At 42.7% G+C, this 23,845-nt stretch overlaps 1 protein-coding gene across 2 annotated transcripts; it reads left to right on the top strand.

Annotated features, from left to right (window-relative positions):
* The first annotated feature begins 1,090 nt into the window (after positions 1 to 1,090).
* Positions 1,091 to 23,184, top strand: LOC135513088 (desmoglein-2.1-like). 2 transcript variants are annotated; one of them, XM_064935783.1, is made up of 15 exons: positions 1,091 to 1,263; positions 3,796 to 3,930; positions 6,229 to 6,387; positions 6,520 to 6,661; positions 7,013 to 7,176; positions 7,620 to 7,754; positions 8,090 to 8,275; positions 8,429 to 8,892; positions 9,246 to 9,388; positions 13,679 to 13,900; positions 14,574 to 14,813; positions 16,878 to 17,008; positions 17,157 to 17,474; positions 18,233 to 19,194; positions 19,272 to 23,184. In XM_064935783.1, exons 1-15 carry the CDS (start codon positions 1,213 to 1,215, stop codon positions 19,426 to 19,428), a joined length of 3,609 nt encoding a protein of 1,202 aa, XP_064791855.1. In that variant the 5' UTR covers positions 1,091 to 1,212; the 3' UTR covers positions 19,429 to 23,184. The 2 variants fall into 2 exon arrangements, with proteins under 2 accessions (XP_064791855.1, XP_064791854.1); XM_064935782.1 differs by having other exon boundaries at positions 1,092 to 1,263; positions 3,799 to 3,930; positions 18,233 to 19,312.
* Positions 23,185 to 23,845: the final 661 nt, after the last annotated feature.

The raw sequence follows: 23,845 nt of genomic DNA on the forward strand, positions 1-23,845 counted from the left end.
TCTATAACCACCTAAAAAGGAAGCGATTCCCAAACCTTCCACAACAAAGCCATCACCTACAGAGAGATGAACCTGGAGAAGAGTCCCCTAAGCAAGCTGGTCCTGGGGCTCTGTTCACAAACACACCCCACAGAGCCCCATGACAGCAGCACAATTAGACCCAACCAAATCAGGAGAAAACAAAAAGATAATTACTTGACACATTGGAAAGAATTAACAAAAAAACAGAGCAAACTAGAATGCTATTTGGCCCTACACAGAGAGTACACAGCGGCAGAATACCTGACCACTGTGACTGACCCAAAATTAAGGAAAGCTTTGACTATGTACAGACTCAGCGAGCATAGCCTTGCTATTGAGAAAGGCCACCGTAGGCAGACATGGCTCTCAAGAGAAGACAGGCTATGTGCTCACTGCCCACAAAATGAGGTGGAAACTGAGCTGCACTTCCTAACCTCCTGCCCAATGTATGACCATATTAGAGAGACATATTTCCCTCAGATTACACAGATCCACAAAGAATTCGAAAACAAATCCAATTTTGAAAAACTCCCATATCTACTGGGTGAAATTCCACAGTGTGCCATCAGAGCAGCAAGATTTGTGACATGTTGCTATGAGAAAAGGGCAACCAGTGAACAACACGCACCATTGTAAATACAACCCATATCTATGCTTATTTATTTTATCCTGAGTCCTTAACCATTTGTACATTGTAAAAACACTGTATATATATATATATAATATGACATTTGTAATGTCTTTATTGTTTTGAAACTTCTGTATGTGTGATGTTTACTGTTAATTTTTATTGTTTATTTCACTTTATATATTATCTACCTTACTTGCTTTGGCAATGTTAACACATGTTACCCATGCCAATAAAGCCCCTTGAATTGAATTGAATTGAGAGAGAGGGGGGGGAGAGATAGGAGAGAGAGGAGGGAGAGAGAGAGCGAGGAGAGGAGAGAGAGAGAGAGAGAGAGAGAGAGAGAGAGAGAGAGAGATCTCCTTACCCCAGGTGAGGGTGTGGATGTGGTGTCACCAGCCAACCAAAGAAGAGGAGGAGGCACCGCCTCAATTTACCGTACATCAACTGTGCACTGAAAGAAGTCTCTCACCTACGTCCACTACTATAACGTCGAGGACTCGCTTGTGGATATAGCTCGGATTCTAGCACAGGTGTTTGGATTTTGGGACATTCTTCCGGTCATGAATCGGGGTTCTTTGCCCGCCGCTGCTTTTTTGCTACTTACATTCACGGTGAGTTATCTTATTTGACGTTACCGGCGTTGTTTTTGGATTAAATATATTTTTGTGTGTTGGGGAAGCTAAATTACTTGGAAAATATAGTTTACGCGCTACCAACTACGTCACACTGGAAGTAGTTAAGCTAAACTAAAGCTACCATTAAGAAACACATAGTCTAAAGTTACTATCTATCTAAATTTGAAATGTCATATAATACAAATTGCATGAACAGATCCCTATGTAGTTAGATGATAACATCATCTGTAATTTATCATATTAAACACAAAAACGATGTTTCAAGGTAGAATTAGGCTATAGGCAGGTCTGATGGTGAAAAATAAATTCACCGATATGTTATTTTATTCTTTGCAAAATAAATAACGTGTAACGTTAGCCGTTATTAAAAATACAAAAAGGAGTTGTGTAATACACACTTTTATAAATTGTATACAAGGTGACTGCCTACAGATCAAATATGCGCGAGACAAATGCGCACAACTCATTGACTATCAAAGGGATTATGGCCGTCCACAAGCGCACCCATTCTTTCTGTAGGTCTATACAATATTTTTTTTCTGAGGCTACAAAATAATGATGTGTCACTTTTCTAACGAATATTGACAGTAGGCTTATAATCTTTAGGCCACACATTTCAGGTGGTTAGGCATATAACCCAGTCAATCAAGAGCCCATAACCTTTACTTGGGGGTCACGTAGGACTGACATGTTATTTAGTTATAACCCTCTGGTGGAGCCAGAACCACCATAAAAAGGAGAAAATGTCCAAAGTTTAGTGTTTTGTTATTTGCATATAGACAGGTGTCATGGTAACATTGCTCTCACTCATGACAGTGAGAAAGAATCCCTTTCATTTTGAGAGCACTGCTTGAAAGGGGTTTTGAAATATGAATAAGGCCTCCTATAATACATTTTGAAAATGGCATCCACAGAATGGTTTCCACCAAAATTGGCTATAGGCCTATCATAAGAATACCTGAAAACAAATAAATGCTTTTTGGTCTGAATTTAAGGTTATGGTTTGGCATAAGGTTAGAAGTGTTGTTAAGGTTAGGTTTAAAATAACATTTTTAAGAAATAAATTGTATAAATAAGTAGGAGTTTATGACTTTGTGGCTGTGGTAACTAGTTGCAACCTTGCAGAACTGTCCCACTGGGCACAAATGTCAATTAAATGTATTTTCCACTATGGTTCAATGTCATTTCATTGAAAGGACGTGGAAACGATGTTGATTCAACCAGTGTGTGCCCAGTGGGTTTTGGGTATGTATCATGGCTGCGGATCACAGCTGAGAGATATGACGGAACTAACCTAACCTTGTACATGATAGAAAATAGTATTTCTACAGCATTCACTCAAATGTTCTTTGAAGGGCATGAATTTGACTTCATGTGGTTGTTACTAGTTACCACAAGCACAAAGTCAAAATGTGCTAGGCCTGTCTATATTGTAAAAAGTCAATAATTTATTCTGTGGTTAATATTAGGTTTATGGTTAAGTTTGAAATCAGATTTGAAGAACATCAATTGTAGAAATACGCAGGGTTTAGCCATAATTACTACTTTATGGCTGTGGTAACTAGTGACAACAGTTTCATGTTGACGATGACCTGGCTGTCAAAGCTAGTTGGTCATTCCATCCACAGGGCTATTTGTCAAACATGTTAATGCATCCCAAATCGCACTCTATTCCCTATTTAGTGCACTACTTTTGACCAGGCCTATAGGACTCACGTAGGGCTCTGGTCAAAAGTAGTGCACTATATAGGGAATAGGATGCAATTTGGCATGTGTTTTTTGCCAGTCCTGATTCATCTTTTGTTCTCACGTGCCCACCCACTATTACATACAGGTTCATACTCCTCCTTGCGAGCTACAATAACTATTCTTTACTTAGGAGTGGTTGGCTGGGTGGGTCTGCAGTAGGCTTGGCACGGTCTCACTGCTTTCACAGTTATGCCTCAGTACTTAAGTGGGTTTAGAATGTACACTGTATCATAACAGGTTTAAGTTCTGGTTTAGGTTCATTACAAGTCACAGTAAACTCATGGAACCTGAGTGTTTGAATGACAGATCAAAGAGTAACTCACTACAGGAGAGGGACATACAACAATGGCTCTTCCTATACCAGGACCCCAAACTAAAATGGGAGATAAAATTGTTGACTGCCAGGTAAAAAAATATGCCAGGCTCCTATCCCAGTCCATGGACTGGAAATTGAGATACACTGATCTAGAGAAACATAATGCAAGTAATACTCTCTCTCTCTTTATCCTTTTTTCTCTCGCTCCACCTCTGAAAAACATGCGGTGTGCACAATCACTCACCATAAAGTATAATTCTGCCAGGTTTTTACCATTTGGAAGATCGACTGAGTTATGAGAACTTGAGAAGGAGGAGCAATCAGTTAATATATTCCAGACACATTGATAGTGGATGGGGTGGGTGATAGGATGGGGGTTTCTGCTAATGCTATGTCACTGTTATCCATGGAAGTAAACATTGATGTATTTTGTTTTGTGAAAGCAGGTTTTAGTGTCTGTGGCTGTGGTGGAGGCACGTCATTCCGCTGGGCTTAGGAGACACAAGAGGGAATGGATCATACCTCCCCAGAAACTAGATGAAAATGTAGACTACACCAAGAAAGAGTTTATCGCCAAGGTAATGACACATGACTGAGGTGCAATTGGTCGCTTGAAGAGCCATATATTTAGAGAGTTAAGCCAACTTTTAGAATTTAGAATATTGTTCTAATTCTAGATATTCAGTTATTGTTTAGATTTTCCTGATGTAATATTAATGGGGAGCTAACATGGTATAGTACCAGTCAAAAGTTTGAACACACCTAGCAGCATACCACCCTGCATCCCACTGCTGGCTTGCTCCTGAAGCTAAGCAGTGTTGGTCCTAGTCAGTCCCTAGATGGGAGACCAGATGCTGCTGGAAGTGGTGTTGGGGGGCCAGTAGGAGGCACTATTTCCTCTGGTATAACAAAGAAAATCCCAGGGCAGTGATTGGGGACATTGCCCTGTGTAGGGATGCTGTCTTGTGGATGGGATGTTAAATGGGTGTCCTGACCTTCTGTGGTCACTAAAGATCCCATGGCTCTTATTGTAAGAGTAGGTGTGTTAACCCTGGTGTCTTGGCTAAGTTCCCATTCTGGCCCACAATACCATCATGGCCACCTAATCATCCCCAGCTTACAATTGGCTTCTTCATCCACTTTCTCCTGTAACTATTCCCCAGGTCATTGCTGTAAATGAGAATGTGTTCTCAGTCAACTTAACTGGTTAAATTTAAAAACACTACTTATTCAAGGGATTTTCTTTATTTTTGAACAATTTTCTACATTGTAGAATAATAGTGAAGACATCAACACTATGAAATAACACATATGAAATCATGTAGTAACCAAAAAAAGTGTTAAACAAATCTAAAAGTATTTAATATTATAGATTCTTCAAAGTAGCCACCCTTTGCCTTGATGACAGCTTTGCACACTCTTGGTATTCTCTCAACCAGCTTCATGAGGTAGTCACCTGGAATGCATTTCAATTGACAGGTGTGCCTTGTTAAAAGTTAATTTGTGGAATTTCCTTTCTTCTTAATCCGTTTGAGCCAATCAGTTGTGTTGTGACAAGGTAGGGGTGGTATACAGAAGATAGCCCATATTATGGCAAGAACAGCTCAAGGAAGCAAAGAGAAACAACAGTCCATCATTACTTTAGGACATGAAGGTCAATCAATCCGGAAAATGGCAAGAACTATGAATGTTTCCTCAAGTGCAGTCACAAAAACCATCAAGCACTATGATGAAACTGGCTCCCAAGAGGACCGCCACAGGAAAGAAAGACCCAGAGTAACCTCTGGTGAGGATAAGTTCATTAGAGTTACCAGACTCAGAAATTGGAAATTGCAGCCCAAATAAATGCTTCACAAAGTTCAGAGGAGACTGCGTGAATCAGGCCTTCATGGTCGAATTCCTGCAAAGAAACAACTACAAAACAACACCAATAAGAAGAGACTTGCTTGGGCCAAGAAACACGAGCAATGGACATTAGACCGGTGGAAATCTGTCCTTTGGTCAGATTAGTCCAAATTTTTGATTTTTTGGTTCCTACCGCCGTGTCTTTGTGAGACGCAGAGTAGGTGAACGGATGATCTCCGCATGTGTGGTTCCCACCATGAAGCATGGAGAAGGAGGTGTGCTGGTGTGGGGGTCCTCTGCTGGTGACACTGTCAGGGATTTATTTAGAATTCAAGGCACACTGAACCAGCATGGCTGCCACAGCATTCTGCAGCGATATGCCATCCCATCTGGTTTGCTCTTAGTGGGGCTATCATTTGTTTTTCAACAGGACAATGACCCAACACACCACCAGGCTGTGTAATGGATATTTGACCAAAAAGGAGAGTGATGGAATGCTGCAACAGAGGACCTTGCCTCCACAATCACCGGACTTCTATCCAACTGAGATGGTTTGGTGTGAGTTGGACCACAGAGTGATGGAACAGCAAGAAGTGCTCAGCATATGTGGGAACTCCTTAAAGACTATTGGAAAAGCATTCCAGGTGAAGCTGGTTGAGAAAATGCCAAGATTGTGCAAAGCTGTCATTAAGGCGAAGGGTGGCTACTTTGAAGAATCTCAAATATAAAATATATTTTGATTTGTTTAACACTTTTTTGGTTACGACATGATTCCATGTGTTATTTCATAGTTTTGATGTCTTCACTATTATTTTACAATGTAGAAAATAGTAAAAATAAAAAACCCTTGAATGAGTAGGTGTGTCTAAACTTTTGACTGGTACTGTAAATGCACTATAATGCAGAAACCACATTGATCCAACTCTTTAAATACGTATCTCTCGTCTCTAGCAATGTTAATATTGCTGTCGTGTTTGTTGTATTTTGTGTTTGTGTCGACTCACCCCTCTATCTGTGTGTCTGTGTTTCAGATCCGGTCAGATTCAGACGATGGGACTGGTAATGTGCAGTACTCTCTAACTGGGGTGGGAGCTACTAAATACCCCTTCAACCTGTTCATAGTGAACCCTGACACTGGCTTTGTACGCATCACTGGTATCCTGGACCGGGAGACTATCGCCATGTACAATGTGAGTATCACACCTACAGCAGAGCCAAATAACTGAAGATATAGCACAGGTGTATTAGTACTGCCGCAATGTATGATGTCCTTTGGTTTATTTATAGATAGATAGATGTGGTGATGTTTTTTTTCTCTTCAGTTGTCAGGTACCGCTAAGTTCACTGATGGCAGTGAAGCAGAAAAGAACATTGATTTGAGGATCCAAGTTGTGGATCAAAATGATAACCCTCCTATTTTTGGTGATATTAAACCAGGAGAGGTGTATGAGCTCAGCCCAAAAGGTAAGTGTTTGGCAATAAATCAATAACTTCCCCTAGAAAAGTGGTTTGCTCTGTTTAAGAGTGTCTGCTAAATGATTCAAATGTAAAATGTTTCCAACTTCCCCTAGAAAATGGGAATGTGCCAATGCAATCCCAATGTGTGTTCTAGCTAATGACAGCATAATCTCTCATGGACAGACAACGTAACTAATAATCGAGTAGCTGGTGCAAGATTTTCATTCTGAGTTGCCAAGTTTAATGATAGCATGACAACATCCCATAAATGTTTTTTAAATGTCCTGGGGCGATGTTATTTGATGAACATTAATAGAGATATTAGTGTTGATGACAGTTTTTTTTCTGTGTCTGTAGGCACGTCCATCATGACATTGACTGCAACAGACGCTGACGAACCAGGGAATGAGAACTCTAAGATTGCCTACACCATAATTAAACAGGAGCCTCCAGGAGAGAGCATGTTCCACATCACCGATGATGGAGTACTGGAAGTTAAAAAAAACACACTGGACAGAGAGGTACATACAGCATAGTCACCCATCTTTATTTATTTTTTTCTTTCTATTTATTTTGTCTTTATTTTTACCCCATTTTCGTGATATCCAATTGGTAGTTACAGTCTTGTCCCTTCACTGCAACTCCCGTACGGACTAGGGAGAGGCGAAGGTTAAGAGCTGTTCGTCCTCGGAAACAACCCCGCCAAGCCGCACTGCTTCTTGACACACTGCGCGCTTAACCCGTAAGCCAGCCGCACCGATGTGTCAGAGGAAACACCGCACCCTTGGCGACCGTGCGTACATGCGCCCGGCCTGCCACAGGAGTCGCTAGAGCGCGATGGGACAAGGACTTCCCGGCTGCATGCGTGCTGTTTTTAATAGACAGATTGTTATTAGACACTCAGTTTATATAAATATATATAATATATATATATATATATATTTGAATCTCTTTTGTTTTCTAGGTGCAGGACTGGTACATGCTGACAGTGAAAGGTACAGATCTGAACGGTAGACCAGAGGGCAACACCGGCACCGGAACCATTAGAGTCAACATCAAGGATGTGAACGACAATCGTCCCACTCTGGAGAAAGATGAGGTATCTAGAACATTACTCCATCAGCCTGATCCCAAATCTGTATGTGCTTTAGAAAACACTCCCAAAAGCATACTCCAGCCTGATCCTAGATCTGTATAATATAAATGTTTCATTGTCTCACGTCAGATGATGACTCCATATGCACTGTTCATGGCAATGCATTGCTTTGGAATGGCACCATCTGTCGGAAGACAATGTTAATTAGTTATGCTAGTCAGAGGTGTTGACTAGCACATACACAGTTCTGGGACCAGGATAATATTACTCCCCCGCTGTATAGTATTAGGACACTAGAGGCTGATGTAGTGTCTGATACTCTTTGTGTGGTTCTGCAGTATGAGGGCAGTATTGAGGAGAACACAGAGAACGTGGAGGTGATGAGGTTCAAAGCGGAGGACATGGATATGGAGAACACTCCTAACTGGGTGGCTCAGTTTGAAATCGTCAAGGGAAACGAGGCTGGCTACTTCAGCATTGAGACAGACCCCAAGACCAACGAGGGAGTTCTGATACTCAAGAAGGTACGGCATGAGCTCTATCACACTGCACAGTCATACATTCACAGATATACTGTGTACACACACACATTTTCTCCTTTCTTTTTTTGCTGAAATGAAAGACAAGTGCCAGATCCATTTGTTTCCATGTGCCTTTTTGTTTCTTCCATCCATTAGTCTGTAGACTATGAAGACGTCAAACACCTTGAGCTGGGAATAGCCGTAGCTAACCAGGCTCCACCTTATAATGGTGAAGGAGGAGGAGGAGGAGGAGGAGGAGGAAGTGGGACAGGAGGAGGAGGAGGAGGAGGAGGAGGAGGAGGAGGTATGACAGGAGGAGGAGGTGGGACGGGAGGAGGAGGTGGGATGGGAGGAGGAGGAGGCAGTGGAGGAGGCAGCAGTGGAGGAGGCATTGGAGGAGGAGGTGGAGGATCGTGGGTTGGTGGTGGAGGTTCTACAGGGAAACCTATGAAGACCTACCCAGTGAAGATCGCTGTGAAGAACCAGCCAGAGGGGCCAAGGTTTGACCCCAAGGTCAAGGCTATCCCCATCTCAGAGGGAGGAGACTTCAACATCAACAAGGTGATCGGCTCATACCATGCCATCGACGGAGACACACTAATGCCTGCACAGAACGTCAGGTCTGTAGTCTCTCTCTCTCTCTTTCTCACTCACTCACTCACTCACTCTCTCACTCTCTCACTCTCTCTCACACACACACACACACACACACACACACACACACACACACACACTCTAGTGGTTAGAGAGTTGGACTAGTCACCAAAAGTTAAACCACTGTTCCTAGGCCGTCATTGAAAATATGAATTTGTTCTTAACTGACTTGCCTAGTTAAATAAAGGTAAAATAAACACACACACACACATGGCAATACCTAGTCTGATCTGTTGAGCTCAAATACACAAACCCTATCCGATATGCATAAGTTCATATACCAAAATATTTTCCACTATCCCTGTTTTTCCTGATGTAGGTATGCTAAGGGCTCTGACCCAGACAACTGGCTGACCGTTGATGAGTTGACTGGGGATATTAAACTCAATAAGATGCCTGACAGAGAGTCCAAGTTCCTGGTCAACGGGACATACTATGCCAAAGTTCTCTGCATGACCCAAGGTAAGCTAGTTCAGCCTCTTGGCAGTTAGCTTCTTAGACTTGACACACAACACCCTACAGTATATTGAATGTCAATGTGCCAAGGGAAGGATCTGAACCTGGGTCTCCCATGGGAGAAACCAAAATCTTAACAGTTAGTGCAATATGAAATTCCATCTTTGCCCGAGCGTGACACTGATTTGAAGCTGCACAGAGGGCTACCTCATCACATCTGCTATCTTTGTATAGGACATATGTTGCATAACATGAATAACTCAAGTTGAACTAGTTAGTCTATAGCCTTCTGTTGCATTTCTGAATGAAATGACATGATCTCTTATTACAATCTATTCTACATAGCACAAGATTATATAACATCAGTCTATATAACCCCTGAGCCTGAATCCTAACTTGTAACACTATCCATGTTCTGTGGCTCTGCTAAGCACTGAAAATAGAGAAGAGTACACTCCTGTCTCCGTATAGCCTTGTATTCTGCTCATACTCCATAATCCATGCATCAAGGCTGACCGGATGTAGCCTGTTCTCAGATCTGTTTGTGCTCTTGTAAACTCCATTGCTGTCTTTTTCGAGCCAAATATTTCATGTCATGTTTGGCATGACAATGAGTGACAGTAAAGGGGCCTGATTCACAAAACCTTCTTAACTGCCATTTTTTCCTTAACTATAGACTTGTGAAGAAAGTTCAGCAAAGTTGCTATTCCTCAATAAAGTTATTGGAAATGTTCTTGTTTTTTTTCCTATGTTTCTTCCTAAGAAAAGCATAATGTTTGAGGATTCCTTCTTGGAAATGTACTTAACTTTAGGACAGCTAAACCCTTGTCTTGAGACGAATGGATACTTTTGTAACCATTCATGTTTTCTTGCGCCAAAGACACATTTGGCTATGGGATATTTAAATGCAACAAGAAAACAAATTAAACACGCATTATCTAGCTAGCTTGTAATTAGCAATATATTACAATATTCTAGAAGTGTTAAATATTTTTATGTTGAAAGATGAGATAGAGGAATTGTGGCGAGGAACCAGTCTTGTTCAGGACATTGCAATACATCCGGGTATCTCAAGCACACCGGTAAAAACACTGAAGTTGCAGTAATTAACATTTACAGATGGCATCACTGTGCCATCTTACACCCATAACATCTTCCCTTTTATAAAATAGGACAGGAGCTGTCAATTCACTAACAAAACAAACCTAGTAATAATTTCCAACATGAACATTTTAGTTTTTTTTTTCAGGTATCAACTTCACACATTTTGATAGTCTCTTCACTTTTCCCACATTTTTTATATACCTGTCTGTCAACAATCCCTAATGGGAAAGCTACAGATACAGTATTTTGGGTGGCTGGGACAGATGCCCGCCTCGTGAAAAGAAAGGGGGTGTCTGCGAGGACTGCGTGTTCCCGCACAGGTGTGTCACCTGACTGTCTAAGGGGAGTATTGATGGGCGAGGGAGCGGCCAACCTGTGATCCCCTAGCTCTCCACCCAGTGCCTCAGGCCCCATGTGACTTGCTGGGGTTTCGTCCTTTGTCATGCGACCCCTATGACCATCAGGGTTCTGAGTAGGTGCTGGCTCAGCAATCCGAAGGTCAACACTGTTACGATGGTACAGTGATCCATTCACTTTGACCAAGTAGGAGCATGGTGCAACTTTCTGTACACAGGATTCAAGTCTACAGGGGCCTGTCTGGTCCCCTGGTAGACTTCATCCGCACTGTTTCACCCACCCTGAGCTCAGGTAAGTCTTTTGCTGATTTGTCGTAGATGAACTTGGAGACATGTCTTCTGTGACGTAGCTTCAGTGGCGCTTCTGTCACCTGTTGCTTTTAAGCGCCGTGCCATGAGGTGCTGGGCCGGGCTGCTATCCATGCCTTCTGTTGGGGTATTGCGTCACTGCAGGATTGCTTTCCAGGCATCCTTGCCCTCTCACAGAGCTTTTTTGCAGAAGTTATGTGATTTTGACCGCCGATTCCACTTTCCCATTAGCTTTTGGGTGTCGTGGCGATGACGTGATGTGCTCGAATTCCCCTTCTGCAGCGAATTTTCGGAACTCAAATCCAGAGAATTGGGGTCCATTATCTGAAATCTGGCTGGCCATAGCTGGCAAACTGAGCCTTGCAGCGTTTAATCGTTGTCTCTGTTGAGAGGTCAGGGAGGAGGTCAATCTCCCAGAAGTCTGAATAATGATCGACTACCAGCAGAAAGTCTTTGCCACTGTGCTGGAAGAGATCTAGACCTACTATCTGCCAGGGGCACATTGGTAACTCATGGGACATCATCGTCTGTCTCTTTTGCTCAATGGCATATTTATTTTAGACTGTGCATTTATTGACATAGTCTTCGATTTCACTCTGCATTCCCTGGCCAATACAGTGTGTCACATGCTTGTCTGTAACAAGACTCACCTCCGATGTGACTTGAGTGCACGAGCGCCAACATCTCAGGGCGCAGAGACCGGGGAATAACGACTCTGACCCTTGAATATTATTCCGTTTTGAACACTGAGCTCCTCTTTCACTGGCCAATATTCTCTGACGGCTCAAGCAGTTTCTTCCTTGCAGGAGGGCCAGACCATCAGAATCACAGACCACAATGCCCGGAGGTGCTCGTCCCTGTCTGTTTGCTGTCTGATTTGTATAAGGCGCTGGTCCGTAACATTGAGGTAGTCAGCCTGGTTGATGTGTTCAACATCCACTTGCACTGTTTGTAAGCTGAACACTGCGAGTTGTTCATGCATGGAGCATGTGTGTGTGTGTGTGTGTGTGCCTGATGCAGTAGCCCTGCCGAGCGTGTCACTCACATACATCTCCGGCCCTGGCTTATACACCACCTTGAGGTTGTAGCTTTGTAGGGCCAGTAACATGCTCTGCAGTTGTTTCGGGGCATTCAGGAGAGGCTTGCTGAATATAGCAATAAGGGGCTTGTGATCAGTCTGCGGTAATGTTGTCGCGCCTGTACAAGTAGTGGTAGAAGCGTTGACATGCAAACACAATGCTGAGGCACTCCTTCTCTATCTGGGCATAGTTCTGCTCTCTTGGAGTGAGTGCCCTAGAGGCGAATGCCACAGGCTGGCCCTCCTGCATGAGGCAACAGCCAAGTCCATACAGCCAAGTCCATACGGTTGTGTTAGATCAGTGGAGATCCAGGTAAAGAGCCGGACATATATCCGGCCAGTTGCCTGACTAATTCCTCTCCCTGAGATGACAGAGGACGTGGAGCGATGAGCCTTTGGAGGAGTGTGGAATTTAACACATTTCCAGGGTGCCTGTAGAAAAGCCTATGGAGTTGGTGGAATCGCCCTTTAATTCATGGCCACTTGCACAGCAAAACCAGAAATGGGTTGCCTCCCCTAACAATCTTCGTCCCTATTCCTTTGTGACAACTACTGATGGTAAAAAAGGGCTTTCTAAATCCAAAAACACTCCTTACCCCAGGACACCCTCAACAGGTGACTATCCAGGGAAATTAAGAAAAATGAGCTGTTTCTGTTTCTGAATAGATCTGATAGATTTATTAACGGGACAAACAAACAGCTGACGTTTCAGCGTAGTTGACCTTCATCGGAGCCTTGAGTAGAAAAAGGTGGAAGGCACCTATTTAATCTCATAAGGGAGTGTCACACTTGCCATGTTTTTCAAACATGTCATTTAGAGCTGTCAATAATATCAACTAGGCATGGGCTATTTAGCCAAGTATAATAAGCCTTCTAGATTCCTTCCTACATATACAGTGCATTCCACTTGAATAATTACAAAGGAAAGAGAAATAAACAAAAACATTTTTACAAAAGAAGAGAAAGAGCTGACCCCTTCACTCGACTGCGTCTAAGCAGTCCGTCCAAAGTGCCTCTCTCGGTAGCAATTTCCTCACAATATTGCCTACTCTGGTGGAGAAAGAAACTTTCTCAATTCCCCAGAATTTCAAAGTGGAGGCTTGAGCCATGGTTAGCACTCGCTTAGTGCCTCCCACCTTTTCCTACTCAAGGCTCTGATGAAGGCGAATTACGCCGAAACGTCAGCCTGTTTGTTTGTCTCGTTAATAAATCCATCAGATCTATGCAGAAACAGAGTGCTCCTTTTTCTGTATTCTCCCTGATAGTCACCTGTTCAAGTGTCCTGGGGTAAGGAATGTTTTGGGATTTACAAATCGAGCACATGATTCCGTTTGTTCAAGCTGGGCTGAAGTGCTTTTGGGTACACTTCCTTTCTATGTCTTTATAAATACATTTGATTGATTGATTAACTGACTGACTGATTGATTGTCGCACTCTTTTCCTGTTCAGACATGCCCTCTAAGACAGCCACGGGTACGGTAGCCATCCATGTGGAGGACTTGAACGACCACTGCCCCACGCTTACTAGTGACGTTCAGACCATGTGTATGACAGCCGATGCTATTACCGTGACTGCAGTGGACAAGGATGCGTTCCCCAACGGAGCCCCCTTCACCTTCACCATCATCCCAGAGGGAACAGAGGGAGTGTGGGTGGTCGAGCACCTAAACGGTGAGAGGCCTGGAGAATGGAGTTCCTACTGAGGGAATAAGATGATGATGGCACACAATAAAACCATTAGGATTATTTAGTCTAGAAAACAACAAGAGCTACACTGAGTGGTAGCATAGCCAAGCATATCATATCACATATACTGTATAATATACTATTCTACTGTATCTTAGTCACTTAATAACGTTTACATATCTTGCATTACTCATCTCATGTTTTTACTGTATTCTATACTATTCTACGGTATCTAAATTACTTAATGTTTACATATTTGGTATTACGCATCTCATGTATATACTGTTTTCTATGCTATTCTACTGTGTCTTAGACCGTTCCACTCTGACATTGCCCCATCCATATGTGTATAGTCTTAAGTCATTCCTACTTAGATTTGTGTGTATTGGGTATATGTTGTGTAATTTGTTAGATATTACTGCACTGTCGGAGCTAGAAGCACAAGCATTTCGCTACACCCGCAATAACATCTGCTAATCACGTGTATGTGACCAATACAATTTGATTTGACAGATTTGCCTATTTCCTTAGTCATAGAGATGAGGAAGGAAAGTGATACGTCCATGTTGTGGTCCCAATCCCCAGACAGATGTAGTATATCTATCTGACAACCTGTCTCATGTCTGACTGTGTTTGTGTCTAACCTCTGACCCTACAGACACCTCGACCATCCTGAAGTCCCAAAAGGATTTGTGGCCGGGCTCCTATGCAGTTGCCATGGAGATCCGCGACCGGCAGGGGCACGCGTGTCCTGACCTGCAGAAGCTAAAGGTAGATGTCTGCACGTGTGCGGACAAAGGGAAGGCGTGCGCGACGCGAGGAGCTAAGGGCTCTACTGGGGCAGTTCTAGGGCCTGCAGCAATTGGACTGCTCTTCCTGGGTCTGCTGACGCTACTGCGTGAGTATGATGTCATCATCTAGAAGAAAAAAAGGCAGGACGCATTCAGGATTTGCAGTGAAACAAGGGAAATGTATTGCATATTTTCAGGACAAATCTTTTGACCAACTGGGTTCATCAATGTCTACAATAGTGAGAAAATCAAAGTCATCATTGTGACATGGTTAGATCTAGAGTTAGTCATCGAGGGGATGGGGATTGCCTGAGCAAGGCGCAGATTCACTGATCTTGATTATATAATGAGAAGATAATTCTTACTAAGCAGTAATTCTGCTTAGAGCCCTGCTCAGCCAGGCCGATCCTCTTAAATATTCTGGTACCATAGAGATAGATAGGTGACTCATCTTTATATCTGTGCCATTATAGCGTCTGTGACAGCATGGGCAGCACCATTGAAGCTGCAGCCCATAGAAATCCCCACCCAGTTGACTACTTTAAAATGGCCAAAGCATGGTGGAAGCCCTTAATGGCAATGTCCATGCTAAAATGGGTCAGATCTATGATGAATCCTCTATCTATTTCTATGGCTGGTACACTAAACTCTTCCCATAGTCCCTCCTCTCTGACACAGCTCTGAACTGATCTGTCTTTAAACAATCCCAGTTTTAGTTGAGGAGACAAGAGAGCCATATCACTAAGTCATCTATTGAGCCATTTAAGACTGAATTTCCTACAGAATGCCTAATCAAACATCATTGCCTGAACTTGATTGATATTTATGTCAGAGCAAGTCTGAGTCGACACCTGAAATATACTGATCAAAAATATAAACGCAACATGTAAAGTGTTGGTCCCATGTTTCATGAGCTGAAATACAAGATCCCAGAAAAGTTCCGTATGCACAAAAAACTATTTATCTCAAATTTTGTGCACAAATTCGTTTTCATCCCTGTGTGTGACGATTTCTCCTTTGCCAAGATAATCCATCCACCTGACAGATGTAGCATATCAAGAATCTGGTTAAACAGCATGATCATTACACCTTGTGCTGGGGAAAATAAAAGGCCACTTAAAATGTGCAGTTTTGTCACACAACACAATGCCACAGGGGGGTTGCTGAGGAGTATTTGTGTCTTTAATAAAGCCCTTTTGTGAGGAAAAACTCATTCTGATTGGCTGGGCCCTGGCTCCCGAATGGGTGGGCCTGGCTCCCAAGTGGGTAGACCAATGCCCTCCCTGTCCCACCCATGTCTGTGCCCCTTTAACTAAATCATACGGTATAAACAAAAAAGTAGTTGGTCTCCTGCCACACTTGTAAATCTTGTACTGTGAGTGGATTTACATTTACTATATTACATCTAGTCTATGAGACCAGGCTGTGATTACGGCTCATCCTAAATGAATCATGAATAATTATGAGTTAGAAAGTTATAGACTCACAAATATCATACCCCCAAGACATGCTAACCTCGCACCATTACAATTACAGGGGAGGTTAGCATTTTTGGGGAGGTATGATATTTATGCCGCTGTAGCTTTCTCACTCATCATTATTCACAATTAATTCAGGATTATCCGTAATCATGGTAGTATCCACATTAATAGAGAAGTGTTTAGAAACATATTCTAGTTTCATTTACTCCAAAATAACACAATACATTATTTACCATTAATTTCTATTGGGCACAAAATAATCTGAAACGCAACCAAAACAAACAGAAAATGCATCCAACAATGTGTAGAGTCACAAGCTTGTTGTAGTCATTGCGTGCTATGAATATGGGACCACCAAATACATAACTTTTTACTACTTTAATACACATAAGTACATTTGTCCCAATACTTTTGGTCCCCTAAAATGGGTGGGCTTTGGTCAAAAAGTGCTAGAATTTCTAAACAGTTCACCCGTCAAATCTATAGGGCTGGAGTACATAGGCAAAACAACAAATGTATCGCTGTCCCAATACTTTTGGAGCTCACTGTATGGTCAACATCAGCCCTACTCTTGCTTTCTTGCTTATGCCGTATAATGGCAGGGCATAGCTCTGTCATAGCTCTCAGTTTTTAATTGAAGCTGCTACTCTTATGTTTTGTCTAACCCCCCTCATGGTTCTGTCTCCATAGTAATCCCTCTCCTGCTGTTGTTCTGTACGTGTGGGGGTGCCGGAGGTCTTCCTGGGGGCTTCACTGAGATGCCCTTTGACGCCAAGGCACAACTTATATCCTACCACACTGAGGGACAGGGGGAGAACACGGTAAGAAGGGGAAAGAAGGGTGTGTGTGCATGCGGGGTCACAGATAATCTTTTGTGTGAATGATTCCACTATGGTAGTATGTTTCTCGTTGGGGTTAATGGTCCAAGATGTCACAGCAATATTTTTTTGGACCCCTGACCTCTTACAGGAAGTACCTCTGCTGAACGCACCAGTTCAGGTCGACACAGGAAGGGTCAAAATGGTCAATGCGGAAACCATTGCAGCAACGGCCGGAGGGGCGGGGCTAATGATAGGTGGTGGTCAGTTCCAGAACTCCTCTTCCACGATGGGTGGTGGATTCTACCAATCAGACGGCCTTATGGATATTGGATATAATAATGGAGGAGAGATAATCGGCCATGGGAATGGAGGGGGCTTTTATTCTGAGTATGAGAGCAGAGAAGGAGGAGGAGCCTATGAAGGCATCGCCCTGCCTGATCACTACCTGGAGGAATACTACTCTCAGGTAAGGAGGCAGAAAATAGATCTGTCAGGTCAGTAGATTGTGAATCAACATGGAGTAGAGAGCACAAATAGAAATACAGTGTCCATATATGAACGGTTGTGTGTATATTTAACTGGTTTAACTGTCCCTGGTTGGTTGTTTAGCAACAAAACCGACATATGTGCAATTATGGGACAAAACAGACGGGGTTGGGTTAGATTGTTGACAATATGTAAACTATATTTAATCTCCAAATGTTTATTGAAAACATAAATACATTTGCACAATGAGCACTTGATGTCTGGCAAATACATCATTGCTGTTGTTGGTTAGCTAGCTAGCGTATTTTTTGCCATATTAGCATTGACATGAAATCAGTCAAAACACCTCAAAACAAAACGTATCAGAAACAAGCTGTAACTAGTCACTTACGATTCCCCTCATGGCAGTTTCTTGTCATCGTTGGTAGCTATCTGGCCATCCAGAATCACAACAACTCATGGACTTCTGACCCATTGAAGTGGGCACATAATTTCCGTGACCTTGTCAGCTAACCCATCTATATACACTGAATGTATGGACACTGCTTCTACACCTGCATTGCTTGCTGTTTGGGGTTTTAGGCTGGGTTTCTGTACAGTACTTTGAGATATCAGCTGATGTAAGAAGGGCTATATAAATACATTTGATTTGATATAATGAATGGTGGCAGGCGGTAGAATTAATTGATGTGTCTGTATTGTAACATATGTCTGTGTGGGTCTGTGTTGTATTTTCAGAAAGCTCACTGTGCAGCTGAAAACCACATCCAGAAGGACAGTATGTTGGTGTATGACTACGAGGGCCAGGGCTCTGCTGTGGGCTCGGTGGGATGCTGCAGCCTCCTGGAATCTGACAACGACCTCCAGTTCCTCAATGACCTAGGGCCAAAGTTCAAGACCCTGGCCGAGGTGTGCCGCGGAGAGAGGTTCCAAACTGTCTCTGCGCCCCTGCCACCCAGACCCATCATCTCCATGCCAACAGCAGCCAGCAGTGTGACGACCAATGTGGCGTCCAGACTGGTTTCCGCCGCCCCAGTCCCAGCCCCAGCACCAGACCCAGCACCAGCCCCAGCCCCAGCACCGCCCCCTGCCCCGGCCCAGGTGACACACGTTGAGAGGGCTGTGGTGAGGGAGTCAGATCGTTTGTCTACTCTGAGGCAGGACATGGTGGGAGGAAGCCAGGGCCAGACCTTCCTACTGCAGCAACAGCCTATGTACTACACCACCATGCAGCCTATGATGCAGCCCGTGGTGCAGCAGATGCACTATGTAGTGGAGCAACAGGTTCCCAACATACAGGGCATGATAATGGTCAACGGGCCTCCGTCAGGCTCGGCCCAGGGCCTAGTGCTGCAAGGGCAACAGGTGGTGACCGGTAACCAGGCTCAGGGCACGCTTGGCAGGGGAGAGGGAGGCCTGATGCATATGGGGAACATGTCTGGTTCTCAGGGTATGATGGTGGTGGATGGGCCGGTGATGCAGGGGGGGCAGATGCTCCAAGGGGGGCAAATGCTGCAAGGGGGGCAGGTTTTTCAGGGAGGGCAAGTTCTTCAGGGGGGGCAGTTGGTACAAGGGGGTCAGGTCCTTCAGGGGGGTCAGGCCTGGCTGCAGCAGAGTAGCTCCCTGCAGCGAGGGGGCTTATCAGGGTCACAGAGCATGCTGGTGATGGAGGGACAGGGGGTATCAGCGGAGGTAGTGGGGTGCAGAAAGGCCAGGGAGGGGTGTTAGGGTTCTCCCAGGGGTCCATGCAGAGGAACGGCCTCTCTGGCTCACACAGTGTCCTCTACACCACAGAGCAGTCCAGCGCAGGCTCACAGAGCGGCATTGTAGGATTGAACGGGTCCTCCAGCAAGGTCAGCGTAGGCCCCGCATCCTCCTCCCGCAAGGCGGTGATAGAGAAAAGAGTTGTGACCAACCAGAGCACTAGTAAATAAGGTCTCGACAGATAATATAATACTATAAACACAAGACACATTAAATGCCACTGAAGTTATTTATGGATGGAAATGTCACCACCTTGAAAGTTTTGATTTCAATTCAGTGGTCAAGATGGGGGTATTTTTTTGTCCCTGTAAAGCATATCATTCTTAGATGTATAGTGGGTTTTAGAATGAGAAAGTGTTAGATTGTTGTTTAAAAAATGTGGCAGTGGGCAAGTGTAAATGTGCAGGTTCAGAATATTTTACAGATTTTAACCTTGTGTCTGCTTGCACAGCGAATTCTATCAGCCAGGCCTATAAAGCATCCCACCTTAGTTCGATCATGCAGTGTGTGCATGTGTGTTTTCATGTGAGTGCGATTCAGCTTCCATCTGAAGTAATGAACTATAAAAAATAATGAACTAATCAACTATATATGCATTGAGCTTGTCTGATGCTATAAGCACACTGTTTGATTAAATTAACACAAATGCCTAAAGAGGGAACTAGGGATAAAGATAACCAGAATTATTTTCTTTTTTTGCCTGTCCCTACCATCCTCCTCCCGCTCCTACTGGCCTTCGCAAATTCTGATGTTACTGTCCTGAACTTGCCAGGAATAGGCTACACAAGGGGTCAGCAAACTTTCTCATGTGGAATTCAAATTTATCCTACCATTTCTACTGATTTGTGTGCCAGTTATGATTTTCATATGCACATTTTTGTGTAGCAGTTTTCATTAATAATAACATCTTTGTATCTTAAAAAAATTATATCTAAATGAAAATGATACAAACCTAAAAAGTTACTTCTATTGCCATTGCTAACTATGTAAAAAGAGCCTATGAAGCCAACAAATAAAAAACATTGCAGCCTGCAGGTAGAAAATATCCTGATAAAAATAAATATCCCATAAATCACATTGGCTACACATGACCTGTCTGCAACGAACTTGAAACATTGTATCAACTATTAACTTGGGTCTGGCCTGAAGAACCTTGCCACATTGTATAAAATATTGGGCCCTCAAGACTTTTGCGAGCCAATGAGACACACCTGTAGGCTATTTGTGCAAGGGATAAGAAGTAATCAGGTAGGCCTATTTTTACGATGTTTCCACTGATCAGAGCATGACATTTTTCCCTTTCACACTGAGTGTTTATCAAAGGTAGAGAGCTGGAAAGATTTTTCAAATACATTGATGAACTATTGTCATTCTCAATGGATGTAAAAACAGACTTTGTTTGCTTGCTGTTGTTTGAGGTGAAGAAAAATTTCTTTGAGAAGCTCCAAAGGTCATTAGTGGTGGTGTGTTAAGCCAAACAGAAATGCTATCAGATCCCCAAATGGGCACATTTATATGCCTACATGTGCCTGCAGGCCAGGTAGCCTATAGGCCTACTTATATGGTTAATCAAGTGCGCGTCCTTACTCAACATTGACAGGAGCGCTCCAAACAAAAGACAATGACTAAATTGACAAAACTCATAAATATAATTAAATTAACCAGAACTGGTTTCTCACAAGTGTAGCATAGGTTGTTCGCTCTGCAAACAACATGACCACTCTGACAATGACAAAGGTAAAATACTGGAATTATATTGAATGCATTAACACACATTACCGTAACCAAAAAAACATTGTAGATTAGAAATTATAGGAATTAACTGGATGTACTACTGGTGATATATGTAATGGGGAATTGATAGACACTAAAAATCAGGCGCCAACAATTCACACTATGAAGTTATGAAACAATGAATGTGCACAAATTGGCGGGAGAGAGGGTGTTCTGGAGAGAGAAGTGCATTGTGAAGCCACATGCCCCTTCTTCTTGGACTGTGCCGTCCCCGCGACCTCTGTAATGGATTAGTTCACTGAGATGGCCGCGAATAAGACAGGCATGTCCTGTGCCATAAAAATATATATTTGCTACTGCTCAACTAAAAAAAGCCTTGGTCGACCAACAGCCTATCTAGCAAACATTCAACCAGTCAAATAATTGGGGTCAACCCTAATTTCTGTTGATTAGCATCAAGGATCAACCTGATTTTGATTAGGAGCACTGTATTGAGTATTGAGCACTTCTTTACAGGCGAAACAAATCTAAAGCTTTTTTGTTTTTCTATTGGCTGTTAGTGTGAGTTTGTCATCCACAGAGGTGTGATTGCTGTTATTTTATGTGAACATCTCCACCCACGTCTCCCTGAGACAGGCTCTCAGCCCCCCACCACACGCGCATGAAGGCACACTTACACACACACACCTCCTCTTCAGTCTGTGGGACTTGTCCATGCACACCAAGAGCATGTTAGACTGTACATTTCCATACCAACCCTGACATCTTGTCCAGTCAGTGTAAGATTCTGCACCTTGTTGGCATCTTATACCTGGAACCTGCTAGTCCCGCTGAGCAGGGCTCTGAGCAAGCCTCACATAGGACAGAAGTGGATGAGCTATAGCCAATAGGCAAAGAGATACAACAGAAGTGGATGAGCTATAGCCAATAGGCAAAGAGATACAACAGAAGTGGATGAGCTATAGCCAATAGGCAAAGAGATACAACAGAAGTGGCTGAGCTATAAACTATATATTCTACACCCATCTCTGGCATACACATCCATGTTTGTTATTTCAGTGATTAGACAGGTTTGTTTAGATATTCTTTTTCTGTCTCTGCTTGTATTGTATTGTAACTATTTGATGGTTTTGTTTGATCTGAATTTAACGTATACGTCATTAATTGGACTTTCTAAAAGCAGCAAGCATGTTCTCAGAGCTTGAAGCATGAAGAATGTGCTTCCATTTTTCAGTCTTAAGCTCAAAACATGAAGTTGGAGTTTGTCAACGTAATAATACTGCGATTGTCACACAGTTTTTCTCACGTAACTGTTGGGTGCTCATTCTGAAACAAAGTATAATAGCTATGCCCCAAAGCTTTTAATTTGATCCAGGTTTGATTGAATCTATACTTGTAGTTGCATCAGTTATAGTACTTAAGGATGGGTCTTAGTATTTTTATGTTGTTTGTGTTTTTGTGTACAAATATTCTCATATTTTTATGTAACTTTTTTTATACCTTGTTGTGTTTGTGTATGCACTCAGACTGTTACCTAAACATGGATTTATCCAATCAATGTCTATTTTGTTTTTAACAAGAATGGGAAGAGGGGGAAATTATTACCACATGTCTAAGATTATCTAATAATTCTCAAAGTACCAGGGGAACATTGTATAGTTTATTTTATGTTACTCTTCTGTTAAATGCACTGGTATGTATTTTGTCAAACGCTGGGTATATCTGAAAACAGTTTTTCTTAGGCGTGTTTGTTCCAGAGAAAGTTTGGCAAAAAGGAGAGGACTGCGATAAAGAACTATTGCTGTATTGCACAAGAAGATACAAACTACTGACCTCCTGCACAGTCACTGTCTTTGTTGTCTGTCTGATCTCAGATTTCATCAACAAAATGTCATCGAGCCAAAGTTTCATGTCAACTGTATTTAGAGATCAAAGTCAGTTTGGTTATTTAGACTGAAGTTAGGAGTGTCCAATACATTAATTATATACAGCACTTTTGAAGCAAGTCTATTATATAAATAACAATTATAGTACGCTATCCCTTAAGGTTTTGACATGAGTCACAGTTCAATCAGGCTTTTATCTCCTGAAACGTCTCTGGAACACTCACTCTTAAGTAATGTTTCTATTTTGGTTTGTAAAAGAGACATTATTTTAAATGTTACAGCTTCAATAAAGCTCCTCTTTTGTTATTCCTGATGCCGTCGACTAGCCTTTTTGACCAAAGTCATCTATGATCTCTCTCTTGTGAACTTTTTAATTTAACACTCAAGGCTCAGCTTTGAGGAATGAGGTCTATCAGGACAGGGCATGCTCAGGCAGTATACTGCCACAAACACAAACCAAGTGCGAGTCTCTCCAAGTCTGCAGTTAGAGAAACAGGTTTGGTTTTCTCTGTTTGTCCCCATTGTCTCTGTGACATTCCTGTAGAAGTTCAAGTTACATAATTAATATGTTGTGGGTAGCTTCGCATCTATCAACAGTTTTCTTGGCACTTGTTCAACAATTATGGGTTCCATGTGAATTTCTTCTCTTATGCACTTTTTAATCTGGTCGTTTAATTCTACAGAACCCTCAGGTTTCTTTGATCTCTGTTTATCCTATTTTCTCTGTGGCATTTCTAGTGAAGTTCAAGTCAGATCATTAACATATTGTACACAAAAAAACAGCCTTCTTCCACCTCAGAAACGACTCAGACCCTCTCTCTTTGACCGCACTGCTGAAATTCTGTTTACTCACACCCCACTGCTGAAATTCTATTTACTCACACCCCACTGTTGAAATTCTATTTACTCACACCCCACTGCTGAAATTCTATTTACTCACACCCCACTGCTGAAATTCACGCCTTTG

This window comes from Oncorhynchus masou, chromosome 24 (assembly GCF_036934945.1).
Source record: "Oncorhynchus masou masou isolate Uvic2021 chromosome 24, UVic_Omas_1.1, whole genome shotgun sequence".
NCBI classification, from domain to species: domain Eukaryota; kingdom Metazoa; phylum Chordata; class Actinopteri; order Salmoniformes; family Salmonidae; genus Oncorhynchus; species Oncorhynchus masou.